This window comes from Stigmatopora argus, chromosome 2, assembly GCF_051989625.1.
Source record: "Stigmatopora argus isolate UIUO_Sarg chromosome 2, RoL_Sarg_1.0, whole genome shotgun sequence".
NCBI lineage: Eukaryota > Metazoa > Chordata > Actinopteri > Syngnathiformes > Syngnathidae > Stigmatopora > Stigmatopora argus.
The window spans coordinates 9,196,778-9,215,805 of record NC_135388.1 but is presented as its reverse complement, the minus strand read 5'-3'; the positions used below and the strand labels follow the sequence as shown (position 1 = coordinate 9,215,805).

The following is a 19,028-nucleotide window of genomic DNA, read 5'->3' as shown; positions in this document are numbered from 1 at the left end:
GTTTGTTCTTCTGTTGACTTTGCTATGAGCTTTGCTTTGAACTACTTTATGAACGACGAGGAACTTTATTCCGTTGGGTTTGGCGATGGCAGAATTTGATTGGGCGTCTGGCAAATTGCTGCACTTGCCTGGCAAAGCTCTGTGATAAATTCTCTGTGGTTTACATTTTGTTTACGCCGCTCCAATTTTCCCAAAAGACTCCCAAACCGACCGCTCGAGAGGAAGTTCTCAGCACTGGATGAGGTTATGTTGCACACTATTGCATGAACATGGTAGCCCCCAGTGGTCAACCGGCCCCATCCTAACGAGTAATTCATTGTCGAATGTAATGTAGAGGTTTAATCACAGATTACATAACAAGCAAACAATGGGGTCAGGAGATAATAAATATTTAACAGTTTTAAATTATAATCCTCACAGATATTGACGTTTAACAGCTCCGGGATAAAACGCCTTCATTATCACTTTGCTTTTTCGCATGCGGGACTGAAGCTGTCATTTCCTGTCTTCAATCAAACACACATTTCACCTTCGTAATGGCGTGGGCACTTAACATTTACTAGATTATAACATTTATTTGAGTCTTTTTGCAAAGGAATGTCAATCTAATCATTCCTTCCCAAACAAGTGTTTTTTTTGTCAAAGGTTAACCTTAGCAGATGTCAATAAACTTTCACAAGTATATTTTTAGCAATATTTTTTGGTGATTTAATACTGTCCTTGGTGTACGTTTCTCACATAGAAGTCGTGACTGTCCAGTTTTGGTGTATAGTCGACGAGCATTCTGAATATCTATGGACATTATATAGAAAAGTTGTATTTCTCCCCATTTCTGCTCACTGACTATGCTGCTTGTTTGACACACACACACACACACACACAAATGTGTGAAAATTCTCAAATGCGGGTGGCTATACTGAATGCTGATTACAACTCCCTGTTGGAATATGGTTTCAACAAAAGCTATTGTCGTCATGGAAATGGGACAGGCAAATGTAGTCAGTCATTCCACTCCATTGTTAAAAGTTTTAAAGCTTACACACTAAGATAAATTTCTGTATTTTTCAGGACTATTTTAGGTGTTTTTCATCACTGTGCTTAACCCATTGTCTGCCAATGTAATCAATAGCCGTCCAATCCATTAAAGGTGGGAGGAGTGGCAGCGAATTAACTAATGCTCTAACTTCAAATTGATTGGACATAAACTAGTACTGATAAATTCATTTGTAATCATTAAATATATATATGTATATATATATATATATATATATATATATATATATATATATATATATATATATATATATATATATATATATATATATATATATATATATATTTAATGACTCTAACTTCAAATTGATTGGACGTCAACTAGTACTGATAAATTCATTTGTAATCATTAAATATATATATATATATATACCTATATTTAAAAATTACACTGCCTTTTTTCAGTTTTTTTGTTTTTGTTTTAATATTTATTTTAATTCCTTTCAAACTGCAGTGGTTCAACATTGGTGACCTCTGACCTCCCAAATGTTTTTTTACTGGATAGACAGAACTGTTACAGATGTTTCGTGACCACAACCCTAAATTTAGAATCTTTTCAATGCACTTACCTTATTCTCCCTCCACCACGTACAAGTGTCACTCCTCCATAACGTCAACGTAGCTCATGCAGAATTTCCTCATGGGATCGGACAGGGTGAAAATATACCGCCGTCACCGCTGGTCATTATTTCCTATTAGTGTCCTGCCTTTGCTTCGTCCTACCCTGCAGAGACAAACGGGGTTTGCAGTTCAGCTCACGTCCAAATGATGTCCATTGCACAAGTTCAATGTCAATTTAATGAGGCTCGCATAACAAGCAGTGGGAAGCTCTCTGCCCTCATGAATACTCTGCCTTGCCGGTTTCTTTTCCACAAACTAATGACACTTTTTGGCTAACAGGTGACAAGCAAAACCTTACCAAGCGAACTAATGTCAAGCTAAACACAAACATAACACACACAAGGGGTGAATAAGCCAGCCCGGGGCAGTCTAAAGGCATCTGGTGGCAAATGTTCCTGCTGAGCATTCATCAGCACCTCACCTAGGGGCTGTTTTGGCCCCCCAACTGTTTTTAAGTCACCGGCTGCACACGCACCTGCCCCACACAACCACAAATGAATCTGTGCAGAAGCACCACAAATGAATATGAATCAATATTTATCATCTGGTCAACAACGAACAGTTTTTTTGTGCCTGTTGCATGTCTTAGATGAGTTTTGAGACTTCACTGCCTGTGGAATAATAAAACCATCTCATCGATTGCTCCAACAACCATTAAATCAATCAGTATCGTCGTCTTTTGCATGTCGTTTTGTCAATAGTCAAAGAATGCATGAAAGGGAAAATAATAAAACTAGCACAGGAGTATGAATTGCATTTTTCAGCAGAAACTAAAAACAAACATGATACGATAAAGCGATTGTAAAATAGGGAACAACAGACAATATAGACACCTGTTAATGTAACATATTAACAGTTTTTTGGAGGACTATAGCCTATTAAAACAAATAACCATGACCATGCATTATAAACAAACATTCGACAACAATTAAATCAATCAGTATCGTCGTCTTTTGCGTGTCGTTTTGTCAATAGTCAAAGAATGTATGAAAGAGAAAATAATATATAAAACTAGCATTTGCGTATGAATTGCATTTTTCCATTTTTTAATTGATCAGAAACTAAAAACAATCATCATACGATAAAGTGATCGTAAAATAGGCAACAACAGACAATATAGACACCTGTTAATGTTACATATTAACAGTTTTTTGGAGGACTATAGCCTATCAAACGAAATAACCATAACCATGTATTATAAACAAACATCTTCGGATACTTGTAAAATTTTCTACGGACGCATACAGTAATGATCATAGTTCACTTGAGGACAACCGAGCACGCTGGAATTGACAACACCAACAAGGCCAAAATTCAAAACTAGCATGACAAATAGATTGGTGGTGATTCCCTGACCAACTCTTTGTTTCCATAACAGTGCACAAAGTTTATTTACAAGCCCAAAGCGGACCGAAAAATTACGCGTGAGGGACATTTGCGTGCCTACGGTTAAACAGTAAGTGACCTCATGTCACGTGACTTGATAGGAGCTCTTTTTATGGGAGCCGGTAACAAGAGGTCATGGGATTTATACAACTGAGATGAATTTTAAATTGCCTTGAAGGAGCCTCTCCCACCGCTCGGCTCAAAACACAGGCAGCGCTCTCACCCACAGAGGGAGGAATAGGCTGCATACAGAAAGAGTTGGAGTGGACAGCACCGGATGGGAGGAGGAGGAGGGACGAGGGAAAAAAAGGGGGCGGACTGAGGAGGGAGGAAAGGGGGGGAGGCGGCAGAAAAGTAGATGAGAGGGAGAGGAAAGAAGGAAACTGAAGGAGCCGGGAGAAGAGACGGACGGCAAAGGGGGGGGAGAAAAGAAAAAAGACAGCTCGGCATATGATACTCCCTCAGCTGCGGTGATCAGAGGGAAGCCCACAGAGGAGAAAAGAAATTGTATTTTTCTTTTCTCTTTTTTTCGTGGGGGAGAAGAAGAATCTGCAAGATCCTCCAGTCCTACAGGGGAACATGGATTCTGACTCTGGAGAGCAGAGTGATGGGGACCTCTCACCAGGTATGAGACACTTTGTTTCAGATAACTCTGCATGTGCATTCGACATATTACACGCACTCAACAGGTGCGTGTATGATTGGCCCGAACGCGCCAGATTTTTAACATTTACATGCATTAATGGGGATTTTTTTTCCTCATTGTTTTTATTATATTCATGTAGAACAGAGGTATATAAAATTTGCAGCCAGGGAGGATAATAGTGTATTTTGCTTCGGGCAATAAAAAAAATTGAAAATAATTTTAGACCCTAATGAGGATAAAGCGGTTCAGAACACGAGATAAAATGATTTAAGAAAGTATTTAAGTAGTAATAAATAACTGAAAGTATTTTAAAAAAATAAACGCAAATTAAAAGAGGCGGTAAGAAATTTATAAATAACGCAAAATAGAATACTTAAAAAAATAAATATAAAAGACAAAATCAAATTAAAAAACAAGTGTGGTTTGGACTTTTGATTGTGTGTACTTTGATCTGGAAATGTTATTTGTTTTTTGTTTGTTTTAGAAATTTCTTGTGAACTCACATACCTTAAACTGCTATTGACAGCAATTGACATCCAATCCATTTTAACATCCCAGTTGAAATGGATTGGGCGCCTATTGCCATCAGTAGGTGTTTTCAAATTCAATGTCCCTCCTTCATAGCAGCAGATGAGTTCATTTGACATCCATTTGGATTTTTCCTCATCTAATCCTCACTTAATTTCCACAGCAAAACTGTCATTTCCTCAACTCTGTTACTCCTCCAAAATAATCACCACGCTGCCGTTAAGCGAGTCGTCAAAGCTGCTTCAGAGTTCAGTCTTTTGGTGAAAGCCGGCTCAGTCGGGGCCAGTTACCGGCCAGCTCTGACACGCGAGCGCGGCATCCCTCGGCGCTTCTCTTTTGACGCAGCTCGCGGCTTTACTTTGCCACTTTTAAGTGTCGTGTATAGCTAATGGCTGCTATCGGGCCTATATTATCCTAAATTCGGTTGAACTGTTGCGCTTTCTATGTTAATGGCACTGGGATGAACTCCACCATCTGTTTGTCCATCTGGCACATGATCCATCTGTCTTTTGATCCACTGGCAAAGGTGGTGGAACACTGACACGTGAGCCAGGTGGCAGCAGAAAGGTGGCAATGCCGCTTTCATGTGGAGACATGATCTGAGATGTTATTTTTTTAACTTCCTATATTGTCAGAGAACAAGTCAAGTCCAGAAGGAGACTGGAGAGTTAAGGAAAATGATCCTTTTTTTTTTTTTTAGAGTGACTCATACTTAAATGCATCCTGCTTTGTGGCCACACCGTACTTTTATCATTGGCTTGACTGTCGAGGGAAAGAAATCGTGGCATGGCTGCCTTTTAAAGGTCATCATTTTTGGTATATGAAATTTAATTAAATCAACCTCTACAACCAGAGGCGGTCCTGGTCAATTTTGCGCCCAGTGCAGAAAACCCTCTCGCCCACTCACTCAAACACACACACACTTTGGATGAAATGTGCTAATTTAATTGGATTTTTCTATTACTATAGCCCTCGGCCTAACTAACTGTTTAATTAGTGTACTGTGTCCGTGTTGTTTAAAAGTTCATAATTGAATGCAGTTCTGATTAAAATGTGCATGTTTTTTTTAACTACTAAAATCTTTGTGAGAAAAAAAATCACTCATAATGAAGGTATTAAAGTCCCACCGCTAGTTTTTGATAAGTGCGTGCTAAGTATAGAACTTTCTATGCAGGCTGGAGCAAAGTGTCAAAAGAATAAATATGGATGTGTTTTGTTGGAAGTGACCCATCTGGCTTGAACAGTTTATGGTTGTTATTCGTAATCATATTTTGTTATACAACTTGCCTCTAATTGAAGACCTCTGACTTGAACCAGGCTTCTTACAAAACATCCTTAGCATCCTAGTTTTTCAATACCGAAGCCTCTACTTACTCATCTGTAACTGGCTCTTGAAAATTATTAAATTAATATTAGCTCGTTGGCTGTCATCCATGGCACTATCACCTAAATATTTGTGTTGATTTTCTTTCATTATTTTTGCCACTACCAGTTTCACTTGTACCAACATTCCAACTTGGTTCTTAGATTCTTCTGGCCACTGCCATTATACTGGTGGACAGTGAGTCAACTCGCAGCCTATTTTGGCAACACAATCCTGATGATTCAGTTGGCCAGAAATCATTTTGCCATCTGCTAAAGTTATTTCCACGCATTTTCACCGACTTTGACGTAGCAGTGGAACTCAGACTTGTACCGGAGATCTTTGCGAGTGTCGTCTTCGCCAGCTGTAACATCCATAGGGGCATAAAGATGTTAGATTGTATTATAAACAAAGAGACTAGTCTTTGTTTGATGACACAACGCTAACGTAGTCCTCGTCTGTATTCACAACTGTCCTAACCCACAAAGGACGAAAAATGCAATGTTGCTATTATTCCTATGCAAAGGTTTTTAATAGTCAGCATTAACCCTTAAAAAACTATCATTGAACTCATTGGCTGCCAGTAACGTTGCTAGATGTCCAATCCAATTTGAGTTTGTCAGCAATCATTCATAACGATAATATAATTATAATTGAAGCCTGGTGTCCAAACGTGGACATACCATAATACTATGGCCTACAACGCATGTAAACGGGAATCTACTAAGAAGATAAAAAGTCTGAATGGTGATGAGAAAGTGCACATGGACCTGAAGGGTCTTTTTTTCTTTAAGAGACAGTGTGTTGGCCGTGGATCCATCCCCCACTTTTTTTAATCAGATCCACAGATGGAGCGTGCACACTACAGCCTAGCTCACGACACGCACACACATACACACTTACACACACACACCTCCCAAATCCCAGTCTCCATGAGCTGCTTCTGGAAAATTGAAACACAAACTGTAAAACAAAAAAGGGCAAAGCTGAAAGTGGAAAAGGCAACTCAGGAGATTTTTATTTCCCCTTATGGTTGCAAAGAGCAAACGCTTGGCCTCGCAGGTGTTATATGCATCGTGTGACATGTTTCATAGCAAGCCGTGGGACATTCAGAGAGGAATTTGCTTTCAGTCAGCTAGATTTAATGAAACATTGTCTTCAACCACAGAGGTATTTTGGAGCAGACCTCACAAAAGTCTGTGGTTTGATTGGTCACAAAGCAAATAGTGATTGGCTATTAGTTCAATGTTTGGCATTGGGCTCACAATAAATCATAAGTGTTGAAAGTAAAAATAACAAATAGAGCTTACGCCTAAACTCTGGCACAACACTTGTGCCCACTTTTATAATGCGTGAGTTGGAAAATATGGACCCATTACCTGAGCCAAAGCTTCATACAGCATGCCCAATGTTTCGCAACAATAGTAATAGCAAAATCCGAATCGGGAGCAATTTTTCAAACAACCAACCAAAAATGACATCACACACATGCATATACTTCATGGGTGAAGCCCTAAGGTACACATCAACTGAGAATATTTTAGTTACATTGCTCCGATGAATTGCATTTTAGGAAAACTCACACAGAATGAAGCTCTGAAAATGACCAAACTGTCCTATCACACCCGTACTTTACCTGCTCGCTCTCATCATGTTCTATTTGTTAGTATAATTGTGTTTTGCCTGACTTAACGAGACATGGTTCCTTTCCCTTCCTGTCACCTTTAAACCCTAATCAGCCCAGTTGCAGTTTCTCAATAAACACCACCGTAAAAAAAATGACGAGAGGAGTAAACTAAAACTCCCCTGTGGCTTAATAAAACTGTTCCAGCAGTTGAAAACATTCAGATTTACTATTCTGAGTGGAAAAAAATCTGGCCCAGGAAGAAAAATGAATGACTGCTATCTGAAGAGGAGTGATTTTCACTCCATATTTCTCCGTCGCACTCTGTTGGGCAGCTAAGCGGCCTAGGAAATAGACGTATAGTAAACATTGCGTTGGGCATATGGTTGTCGTGGTCGTGCTGTTTGATTAAATGCGAGGCTGCGTTGGGGAAGCTTAATGGAAGAAATACAATTTTTGCTTTGTTCGGATTTAAAGCCTTTTGATTTTTCTGTGTTTTGTCTTACTCATGGGCCAGAATATCTACCATCCCAGAATATTCGTGAATACATGAACGTCGTAGCTCTGCGTCACAACAAATTTAACTATTTTGCGTGTTATTAAGTCTGAACGTCCACCGATGTGTGGGGAGCGGGTGTCATAAAATGTTCAACTCTTCATGACATCATTTTAAGCCAAGGCAAATCATTTCAAACCAAGAAAGTGTTCTCCAAATTTCATATCATTTGCAATCCAATACAGCCTGTGGGAAACCAGAAATATATGTGTGGTTTACAATATTAAATTGGAAGAGGGAAATGGAGATTCAGATGTGACAGTTTTTCTAGTAGGCTTGAATTAGAGCAAATACACGCTGCCAGTGCAAAAGGGTTCCGTTTCCAGGAGGGATTTCTTCCCTTCTAAACGGAGACAACGCTTCAAATGCATGTTTATGAAAAGTCAACCACAGTTATTTCCTTGTCATTAGTTCGCGGTGGTGAACGGCGACCCGCCGCCAAGCCGAGAAGACGCTAGGCCCTTACACGCTATCAGATCTTCGAGGCCAAAGTTGAACTGGGTTTTAATACGTTTACGACAAAAAAAGGCATTTTCAAACAGTTTTGGATGGCAAATTGCAAAACTACAGGGACTTTGGCTACTGTATACATTATATTTTAGGAATGCAACGTCATTTAGCTCGCCCACAACGCATTTTATGAGTTTCCAATATGCTGAATAGTCCTAATTTTGCTGAATGCGCACTGGCGTTATCGTACTGGATTTGCGATCACTCAATTTATTTTTATTCCCAGTGGTTGGAATAGAGAAACACATGTGGTCCATCCAGCCTCAATGGATACCGATTCAACATGTGAGGAGAGCAGATGTGACCTAAGGCGGTGACTTAATTGTACTGCAAAACCCACAATTTGACAGAACATCAGATTTAGCCCAAGGTGGAATTTCATTGCTCATGAGACTGACAAGCTAAAAAAAAATCCTCTGTCAATTTTAATGATAGTTTTAACATCAATCTTGGCAAATTAAAACATGCAATTGATCACATGATAACATGATAGTGAATTGTTATCGTAAAAACAGCCCGAGCACCAACCTGGTGCTTTTTCAAGATTCCCACAGGCCCACTTGGACGTAAACTGAGTCCAAATGGGTGAACTAGTAAACAAGCCAGGAGGCCAGAGTTATGGGGAGAGTTGGCAAAGGCTGGATGATTGTGCATGTGAGCATTGTGTGTGGAGTGGCCGTGCGGCTCTATTTAAAAGCAACGTTACGCCACGCTGAGACTTGGCGAGGTGTAATAACAACAGCTACATACTCGAGCTGGGCCGGAAAACATTTACTTCTGCGGTGAAATGGAGTCCGAGAGGGAGAAATTGGCAAAATAAATGAGTCAGGAGATGTTTCCGGCGAGAGGGTAAGTGGATCTGACTCAAAAGGATTATGCCACTGTCATTTTCTTGCTATGAACCTCACCTTTATAGAATTTCTAAATCTGTGTCACTCTTCCGCAAATGATTTGCAGATTTTTTTTCCGCCCACACCTCTTACCTTCCCGTCTGAGTTAATAGCGTGAAATGAAAATAGACATGTATTTCAAGACTTTTTAAAGCTATATTTCCTCCCTGCCCTGCTTTCTCTCCTGAAAGCTTTTGCTTCTCCTAGATAAGGTGTTAAATTTATTTTTCTCACTTTTTTCTAAAGAAAGAAATGAATTATATCAAAGCCAGCACCAATTTTGGATGAAATCTTAGCCTGCCCAAAAGATAATAAAAGCCTCCAGGTGGACTCAGCACATGAAACATTGTTATTTGGCTTGATGACGTTGGAAGTATTGGATAAATAAAGAGCTTTTGTTATTATAGATATGAATCATTGGGCATGTTGATCATTCGGCAACAAGTGCATCAAAACTATTAATTTCCTGATGATACACAAAATCCAAAACAATCCCTTTTTGTCACCTCACTCCCTTGGTATCAAGAAATATGCAAATTAAAATTATTATTTTTTCCAATACAAGAAGTAGAAACAATAAAAGTGCCCAGTGCTAATCCTGGAGGACATATTGGACCAAAACCAATGCAATACAAACCAAATCAACACAAGTCAGCAGTAGGGCGTGTAACTATTAATTAATCTGGATTGATAGAGTTAAAAAGTTTTCATTAAAAGTTTCATTAAGCGAAAACAAAAAAAATGGTCAAAGTACTCAAAACTGCCTACATTGTAAGGAATCAGGTTACATGTTTACTGTGGCTTAAGATCTTGAGGCAATGTTTTAGGTGTTGTCTTTTTAATGTTGTTCCTAAACACAACACACCCAAAGAGGGACAGTGAGTGTGATGTTGGATTACCGGTTATTTTAGAGTCTGTTCTTTTTTTGTGGGGGTGTCAGAAAGGCAGACATCTTTGCTGTTAGCAAAAAAAGCTTTAAAAAAGCATAGCCAAATTGATGTTGTCCTTGCAGATGCAACATTATTTTTGATCACTTTTGGTCAAAAATAACTGATTTTTTTTAAATGTGTGGAGAATATTGTATTAAATTGAATCAAAGTGAATTGTGGTAGACTGTAATAATAATCATCATCATCATATAATGATAATAATAAATAAAAAACAATAACAATAATAATAACTGTAATCCCCAGACCCCAGAACTGTGACACCAAAGCACTAACCACTCGTCCGCCCGGCCACCAAGAGGAGTATTTGACACTACAAATTGATGGAAAAAAAGTATCCCACGGTGCAGGAAAGGATGCGGAAAAAAAGCATGCAGTCAATTCCCATGCCCGACTTACCAACGAAGCAAGCTGTGCGAACTAAACAAAAGCAGCCTACAGCTGCTTCAAGTATTAATGTTATAGCAGATAGAGGTCAAAGCGCAACCATCTCACAAGGACCGCTATCTGATTAGACGGGAACATCTAGAGTAGCATTTGTTATCCCACGAGAACTGGGGGGCGTGGTAGGAGTGGCTCTGATGAGAGCTGAGGTGGCGGTCACTCAGGTCACTTTCACGTGACTGTCAATCACGAAGAGGGGGTATTCATCATTCGCATCTCTTGTCACTAGCATCAAAAAAGCCATTTTGTGCTGACATGCGTAAATTGTCAAGCTGTGCACCAACAAAAACACAAAATGTTTCCATTTTACCCGAATATTTGATATAATTCATTCATTCATCTTCCATGCCACCCATCCTTGAAAGGGTTGCCGGGGTTGCTGGAGCCTAACCCAGCTGTCTTCGGGCAAAAGACTGTTCGTGATATAATAATATTCAAGTATTTCACACTCACAAGACCAGTGTGGGGCGATCGCTATGATATATGATTTTAAAGGTAAAAGATGACAAGGACAGATATTTTCATTGAAATTTTGACGATTGATGAGTTTTTAACCAAAGGCCTGATAAGACTAGTACACATGACTGCACAAGACAATCCTTTCGTCATTAAAGCATTGCACAAGAAACCTTTCTTTTATCTTATGATTAAAAACAGTGTAGGTGTTTGTTTGAATTTGCTGTTTCAAGCGACCACATTCATCGAGGGGAAACAAAAAAGTCCTGTTCGAGCAGAACGACCTGCAAAAAAGCCCAACATTCATTTGTCAAGCTCGGATTTTCTTACAAGTAAGCAGAATATCTCTGCGATGCACACTATCTCCTCATCTTGCTTGTTCCAGTTTCTGCCACAGTAAATAATACACAATTACTAAAAGGGAAAGTACTTTCAACTCAAACTGATGAAAATCATTGGATGAAAACCGAATTATTCATTAACCCCAACGCTCCGATTGCCTCTCCTCATCCTGACTAGTTATTAATGAGGAGGTGAATGACCTCCTTTGAGCCAAAACGTCTTAAGAAAGATTTTTTAAACGGCGTGGCGGTGAACAAGACCTAACACCCTCCATGGAGGATCCCACACATTTCTTTGTTATTTTTCTTCTGGATATTTTACAGTGCTTACGTGTTGGAGTCCTTTTGTGACGGTGACAGTTAAAAATAGGCTTAAGCGGAATCTGTACAGGACAGACTGAGAGTAGGAGAGCCATCAAACGGCAAAAATAAAACATTTCTGCACGGATTCTTCGAGCTGTTGCGTGCTGTTTTCAAGAACAAATGCGTCCTGCTCACCGAGACGGTTGTTAAAATGTTATTTTCCATTTTAAGCTCACATAATGTACAGTGAGGATGCAAAGATAAACCCTGAGGGGGCAGAAAACGCTAAAATGCACACTGTCAGGCAGCATTCTCATCAAGTAAATTTCTTCTGACATTTTGTTAGTATTGTTGCCAGATCGGTGCGGATGATGCCGTTTACAACTGGGACCAAGTCCAGACATTTTTCTTCACATTACGAGCAGGAATAAATGGGCAGATTGACTGGAATGCATCGCTCTGCAAACATATGCATTTGAATAGCACTGGCTAGACATTTGGTCAACTAAAAACTACTCCATCCTATGTCAATATTGCAACTCTTTTAGCTTAGACAAAAATAGCTCTACTGCGACCCTTAAGTCAGTTCAGAGATGCCATGAAATAGTACTTAATTCTTTGACCGGCGTCAATGGCACCAAAACAGCATCATTCAGTGATTAATATACAAGAAATCTTGAGATTTTAAGTAAATCCAAATCAACACTTGTTTTCTTCTTTTTTGGTGCTTTCAAAGTCTCCAGATGACTTCAAATGTTGAGTTCAAACTAATTAAAATGTTGAACTCTGCTCACTCCACATGAATTTAGTTGACTTGTTGAACTCTGCTCACTCCACATGAATTTAGTTGACTTAAAATACGGTTTTTGCCATCCCAACTGCCAAAGTGAAATAGGGAAACAGAAAAAGTTCATTTTTGCTTTGTTTTTTTTCTTTTTATTACAGCGTATTACGACAGGACCAAGTTCTTGCACTGGATCTCATTAGACTGGAAATGAAATATGTGTTTAGCATATAATATGCAAACCACAGATAAGAACAACAAGAGTTGAAATGCATATTTGACTGGCTTCCAAAGCACCAACCTCGAACATGGAAAATTCTGCTCACTGCAAGATTTCCAAAGGTTCAAAGAAGCCCTAATGGGCCATTCATGTCTACGGCGTATTGAAGGCAATGGAAAAAGGTGGATAAATAAAATATCTATTTTCAGTACACTACCGTCATCACCTGCCAGCAACACTCGTAACCTTTCACATCTCATCTCTTCAACTGTTTACATGAATAACATTTGGAGGGGGCCAAAAATGGTCCACATGCAGAGATAAACAGAATGCATGCCTTTGTGTGTGTGCACAGCACCAACACGTGACGTTGGGGTTTTAACGCCTTGTTGCAAAATAACACACGCACCTGCGGCGTGTCACCTGCTGTCACCCAATGCCTAACATCTGCCTGTTGTCACTAGCAACGCATGTTCGTTTGCGTGCTCCTGTATGTGCTCCAGATACTGGATATGGAGCAGTGGTGAAGCCCACCATAGACGGATTTTTTACAAATCCAAATACATTTCTTTTTCAGGGTATTGATATAAAATATTGTTCAAAATGCTATTAAAAGTATGATGGTCTTGCAGTCTGATTTTATAACCATTCAAATAACAAAATACATAAAATGCAGATTGATAGCAGGTCACATCTCATCTGCTGTATGTTTAAAGAAACAACATCAATTAATTCTTTCCTATATGATAACAGGATGGAATCCATTTTCTTAGGTTTGGACCTGCTGATTCAAATTATGTTTGGCTCCAGCATGCCATGTTACCAATAATTAAGTGCAAGTTTAAGGCGTGTATTTTGTTTCCTGTACATCTACTGTATTCCCTTGGCACGCTAAAAGTAAATAACTAATTCCAGATGTACTTTGTAGAGGACGCCATATTTTTCTTAGGGCAGCTTTGGCTGTTCTCCATGTTCCACTCTGTGTATATTTTGATGTAATGCACCAGAAAGTGTTGACTCAGCACTCTAAAAACATCAAGAGGAACAAAGAGAGACTGTCTAGTCACTAGCCAAAGTCGGTGGAGCGGTGGGCACCTTCCTAATCCGGACGTCAAATTTAAACTTCTAAAACGGTCTTGGATAACCACGTAGAGCAGCCATGGTCTCCTGTATGGAGCGCTTGACTTTCACAAGCACGCATGTCCGGAGCGGACACGTTGAGGGTGGGTGGCCCGTTGTCGCACCCACTAAAGTCTGTCCGCACAGACGAAAGTGACATTTTTTTTCTTTTTTTACGAGAAATGGAATGCCACAGCGGCAGGCGGCCACCTACTGACTGTTGTGACACCCCGAAGCAGACTCTGACTCTCATGTAGCTTTCTCCAACCAACACTGTGACTCACGCCTTCAAATGTCTCATCATGTCAATCCTTCGTCATCCTCGTCTGTTCACATTCTAAATCGGGCTTATAAAAAGGGGTTAAGGGGTCTACTGGCATCTATTTATTACAGGTGTAAATCACCAATTTCATGACATTTGGACGCAGATGCAATATTTGCCAATATTCCAAAGTCTGCCGAAAATGGATTTTGATTCGGTTCAGCTGCCCCGATGGATTAAATTCGATATTAAGTGAGTATTTAACATAACAGGTGACATTTCAGATAAAGCAAATTTTAAAAAAATATTGACAATTACGTGGCTGAAATATTTCCAACATTTGAAATAAAGCCACTCTTTCATAACAAAGGAGTATATCTAAAAGATGACGAATATTGATCATTGTGTTATGTTTTCATCGATGGCATTGGATCGTTTCTCAATTGATGTATCATTGTAAATCACCAATTTCATGACAGGAGAATTATTTGGACCTAATCACAAGGTCTGTGACTATTTGATTCAATACAAGAAATTCAATCAATGTATCCATCTAGATAAATGTAAATATAAACTAAAGGGCCCCAATGCAAAACAATTAAAGTTAAACGACTGATAAACCTCCTTTTCTTATACTACGCTCAAACACTCGGTAATGAGCACAAACAATAACAACATTAAAACCATGATGGCAGAGTGCAGCAAAGGAAAACAAGCTAAAGTATTTATCTAATTAAGAACACAAACACAGCATAAAAGTAACATATAGAGCAGGAAGAGATGGAAAGTCATAACCAGAACAATAAAAGTGCAAATAAACGAGAAAGCCCAAGCTTTTAATCTAATCACAAGCACAGAGTTAAGCAGATTCAGTACAGAGTGTGAGTACTTTTGCCACCGCTGGCTCGTGTTTGTTTGTTTTTCAGCTCTGCGGACAGATTTCACTCATCACTGATTCATATTTGAAGTTGACGGTGCACACATTTTTTGTGGTTGGCAGAGCTGCTGCTTCCATCCGTGCTCTTTCACAAATCAAACCAGTTTACTTTAAAAATATCGGCCGCTCGCAACAACAAAGAGGTGCTTGAGAGAAACAGGAAATGACAGTGATAAAGAGCCCATTGATGTCAAGCACAGATCTGCCCTCTATTATACATTTTTTATTTTACTGCTGGAATGTAATGACCTGACGTCGTTGATTGACGATAATTGTCTTCTTTTTGGTTGTGTGGTCTGATGCCAATTTCTATTTTTGCCAGTGTGGCCAAAAGTCATTCTGTCTTCTGCTTGAGTCAATATTCTATGGCGTGTCTTTAACAAACTTCAAACCAGTCTCTTTCTTCCCTGATATTGAGCCCCTTTAGAGATCCCACTCATGCCACACAAAAGAGGGCGCATGTCATGGTTTTTATTTTGAAATGACTGCAGCCAGACATTTGCTTTTTTTGTTGCTAAATGTCACAGGCAGCTAATTATGTGAGCAGGAAATGTCATTCTGCTTGAAAGTAACTCACAAAATGCCAGTGAGCCGCTTTGGCCCATTGTGGTGCTACTTTGAGCCTCTTACGGGTGTGCTCCCATGCAGCCTCCCACACAAACACTTTTTCAGATGCTCTACTACAATGGTTCTCAAACATTTTACACAATGGGCTGCCTAATAAAACACAAAGCCAAGTACCACTACAACGGCTAACATTAAAATACGTACTGTAGCACTCTCAAAAACGAGGCCTGACTTTCAGTCCTAAAAAAGAACGTTACATATTATCGTAAGTTGCTTGAAAATTATATACAGTTCAATTATGAACGCTCTGAAATGAATCTACACAAATAAATGTATACAAATAAAGCTTTATAACTTTCATCGCCTTTAGACAAAGCTGAACAGATGGAAAGACAGATTTGATTGAGAAAATTAATGTCTGTCGTGTATTTACATCTATAACCCTTATGAAAGATCCTATAAAATAAAATGTACTAACTTCTTACCACTCAAGCATGCTTAAATGTCTTTCTTCCTCAACTAAATTACTGCTACCATAGCAACGTGCTTCAAATCTCGTGAAACTGTCACTTCCCAAGTGTTAGGCATCTCAATATTTAAGTCACAGTGTGAGATCTGTTCCTTAATAAAATAAACTTTCATTACCCAACTCCTCACATCCGCATGTCAAACATGACAACATTGACTAAGTATAGTTTCTGTGGCGGGTTTACAGCTGTTAAGCATGTGCACGACGACTTCTGCCGAGGCGTTGCTATCACCCCGCAGCTGCCTGATGTTCTCCACAGAAGATAGTAATCATTCCTCCCTCAGACGACCAACAGCACGGCTGCCAAGTCCAAAAGAACCACCGCCCTGTTATAGAATGTGCTTGTACCACACTACTGTAGCCTACTGTACATCTGTTCAGCTCCTTGCCATGGTTTAAATCCTACTGAATCTCCAGAATTCAGTTTTACGTAGCTGTCACGTTTTCAGCTCTGTCAAACAAGGTCTTGTTCTCGTCTCAGCCAAGAGTCAAAGCGTATTCACGGGTGCCCTTTTAGGTCCGGACCAAACCTAAATGCTCTTTGGTGCGCACCTTTTGGCCTGGTGTAAATACAAACCAGCGTTCTGTACCACCGTGCTCTTATGTTCATATTTTACCGTACAGACCGCGAGAATTGCAGTGTTAAAAAGAATAGCATTAAACCACAAAAGGGCCCGACCAAAGACAGCAAAGTTTTTAATTTCCTGGTGTGAATACCAACTTAATCTCAGCTAGTGTGTGATTTTGAGCACACCAGTAGAAAATAGTCGCTCTTCACTTTGTTCGTTTTCTGACAAGACTTTCCTAAGTTTACCATTATCAAGTGCAGTAGCTGTATGGCAATCTTTTCACAAAGCCGCCTTTTGACATCTCTCTTTCCTCTCGTTCAAGCAGGTCACGAGAGCTTCAACTCGCGCTCCTTGGCTCTGCAGGCTCAGAAGAAGATCCTGAGCAAGATGGCCACCGTGGTGGTGGCCAACATGCTGACGGACGACACCAGCAGCGAGATCTTGGACGAACTCTACAAGACCAGTCGCGAGTTCACCAAGAGCAAGAAGGAGGCCCACAAGATCATCAAAGATGTGATCAAAATCGCTCTGAAGATCGGCATTCTGTACCGGAACCACCAGTTCAGCCCAGACGAGCTGGACACGGTGGAACGCTTCAAGAAGAAGATGAACCAGGCGGCTATGACGGCGGTGTCCTTCTACGAGGTGGAGTACACCTTTGACCGGAATATTTTGTCCGAGCTCCTGCTGGAGTGTCGGGACTTGCTTCACACGCTGGTCGAGCAGCACCTGACGGCTCGTTCGCACGCTCGCATCGACCACGTTTTTAACCATTTTGCCCACTGTGAGTTCCTAGCCGAGCTGTACGGGGATGGAGACGAGTACAGGTTCTCTCTAAGGAAAATCTGCAATGGCATCAACAAACTTTTGGACGAGGGCACGCTTTAACCTTTCGGCTCTCTTGCACCGCCTCGCCTCGCCTGGCCACGCCCTCTCTGCCTTCCCCGGACCGCTTGCCTCACTTCCTCCTCTTTCTCTGTCCACTTCCTGTATTCTGCATCGGGTTCTCTGGAGCTATACTTGTAACATCCTGCAGCTGTGAATCACCGAGGGTTGTTTCATTAAAATTGTCTCTCCGCTCACACACTTGGACAATGTGTCTCATGTAATGTATCCGTTCACAGAAGCCTGTTTGATCATTTATTCCATAGAAAGGATATCCATCTTAAGGATCATACACCAGGGCACCTTTTCCAATACTAGTTCCAGATTAGCGTACTGGGGTACTCAGACGTTTGGTCGCCGGACTTTTGGTCGCCGGATGTTTGGTCGCCGGATGTTTGGTCGCCGGATGTTTGGTCGCCGGATGTTTGGTCGCCCGGAAGGTTATTGATAATTACCATTTAAAATTGTTGCTCAAATTCCCTAAATACAAACTGCTAATTATTATTTAGTCATATTTAATGCCTTATTAATTATTAGGCTAAAGAAAAGCTCCAAATTTCCGTACTTTTATTGTGTTTTGTTGGAGAACTTGTTAAGACCCTGACTGACGTCCCTTCCCAAGGGGACAACTCATGTACATACAAACTCTTATACACTCACCCGTCCACTCAGTGAAACTGCTCAGGCCCATTGTTGGCTTTTATTGATGCGTAGACCGTGTTGTTTTACCTTGTTTTGTTGCCGGACTTTTGGTCGCCGGACGTTTGGTCGCCAGACGTTTGGTCGCCGGTTGTTTGGGTCCGGGCGACCAAAAGACCGGCGACCAAAAGACCGGCGACCAAAAGACCGGCGACCAAAAGTCCGGCGACCAAAAGTCCGGCGACCAAAAGTCCGGCGACCAAAAGTCCGGCGACCAAAAGTCCGGCGACCAAACGTCCGGCGACCAAACGTCCGGCGACCAAACGTCCGGCAACCAAACGGCCGGCGACCAAACGTCCGGTCACGGCGTACTGGTACCACCTTAAACTGCATATCAAGGTTTTATGGGAATCAAGGGTTGGCCGCTCCAAAACCAGCTAGCAGTGAATGAATTACAGTCTATGTACTTATAAACTTGTTTGCAATAGCCAAAAACTTGCCTTGGATTTGGATTTTCAAGATAAAAGTAATGAATCATTTATTTTTGTGTTGTGTATGCGTGGTTGTATGAGCTTGGCCGGGAATCTTATGTACATAAGATCAACGACAAGTCGTGTTTCTGTGTCAATTCTCCAGGGTTGTTTCACTTGTCTTTTATTAAAGATTTCTCGTCAACATCATCGTGTCATTTATTCTGACGATAATAGGAAGAATGCCATTGCCTCTTTTCACCGGTCATTGTCGACATTGATTGATGTTTAAGCTGCATGTGAGCAAAGAGAACAATTTCATGGTCCAATAAGCTTCCAACGTTAGCCATTCATTGGCAAAAAGACAGAGGCTTGAAAA

General features: G+C 40.4%; 1 protein-coding gene and 1 long non-coding RNA gene across 3 annotated transcripts in view; one reads left to right on the top strand and one right to left on the bottom strand.

The window, feature by feature from the left end:
• LOC144089983 (uncharacterized) overlaps positions 1 to 19,028 on the bottom strand; it is a 42,719-nt gene that overhangs the window by 21,994 nt on the left and 1,697 nt on the right. The window contains exon 3 of the long non-coding RNA XR_013305251.1: positions 1,623 to 1,777. This is a non-coding gene — a long non-coding RNA (uncharacterized LOC144089983). The remainder of the gene's footprint in view (positions 1 to 1,622; positions 1,778 to 19,028) is intronic.
• tnfaip8l3 (tumor necrosis factor, alpha-induced protein 8-like 3) lies at positions 3,447 to 18,856 on the top strand. 2 transcript variants are annotated; one of them, XM_077621249.1, is made up of 2 exons: positions 3,447 to 3,685; positions 16,981 to 18,856. In XM_077621249.1, exons 1-2 carry the CDS (start codon positions 3,640 to 3,642, stop codon positions 17,541 to 17,543), a joined length of 609 nt encoding a protein of 202 aa, XP_077477375.1. In that variant the 5' UTR covers positions 3,447 to 3,639; the 3' UTR covers positions 17,544 to 18,856. The 2 variants fall into 2 exon arrangements, with proteins under 2 accessions (XP_077477375.1, XP_077477367.1); XM_077621241.1 differs by having other exon boundaries at positions 16,978 to 18,856.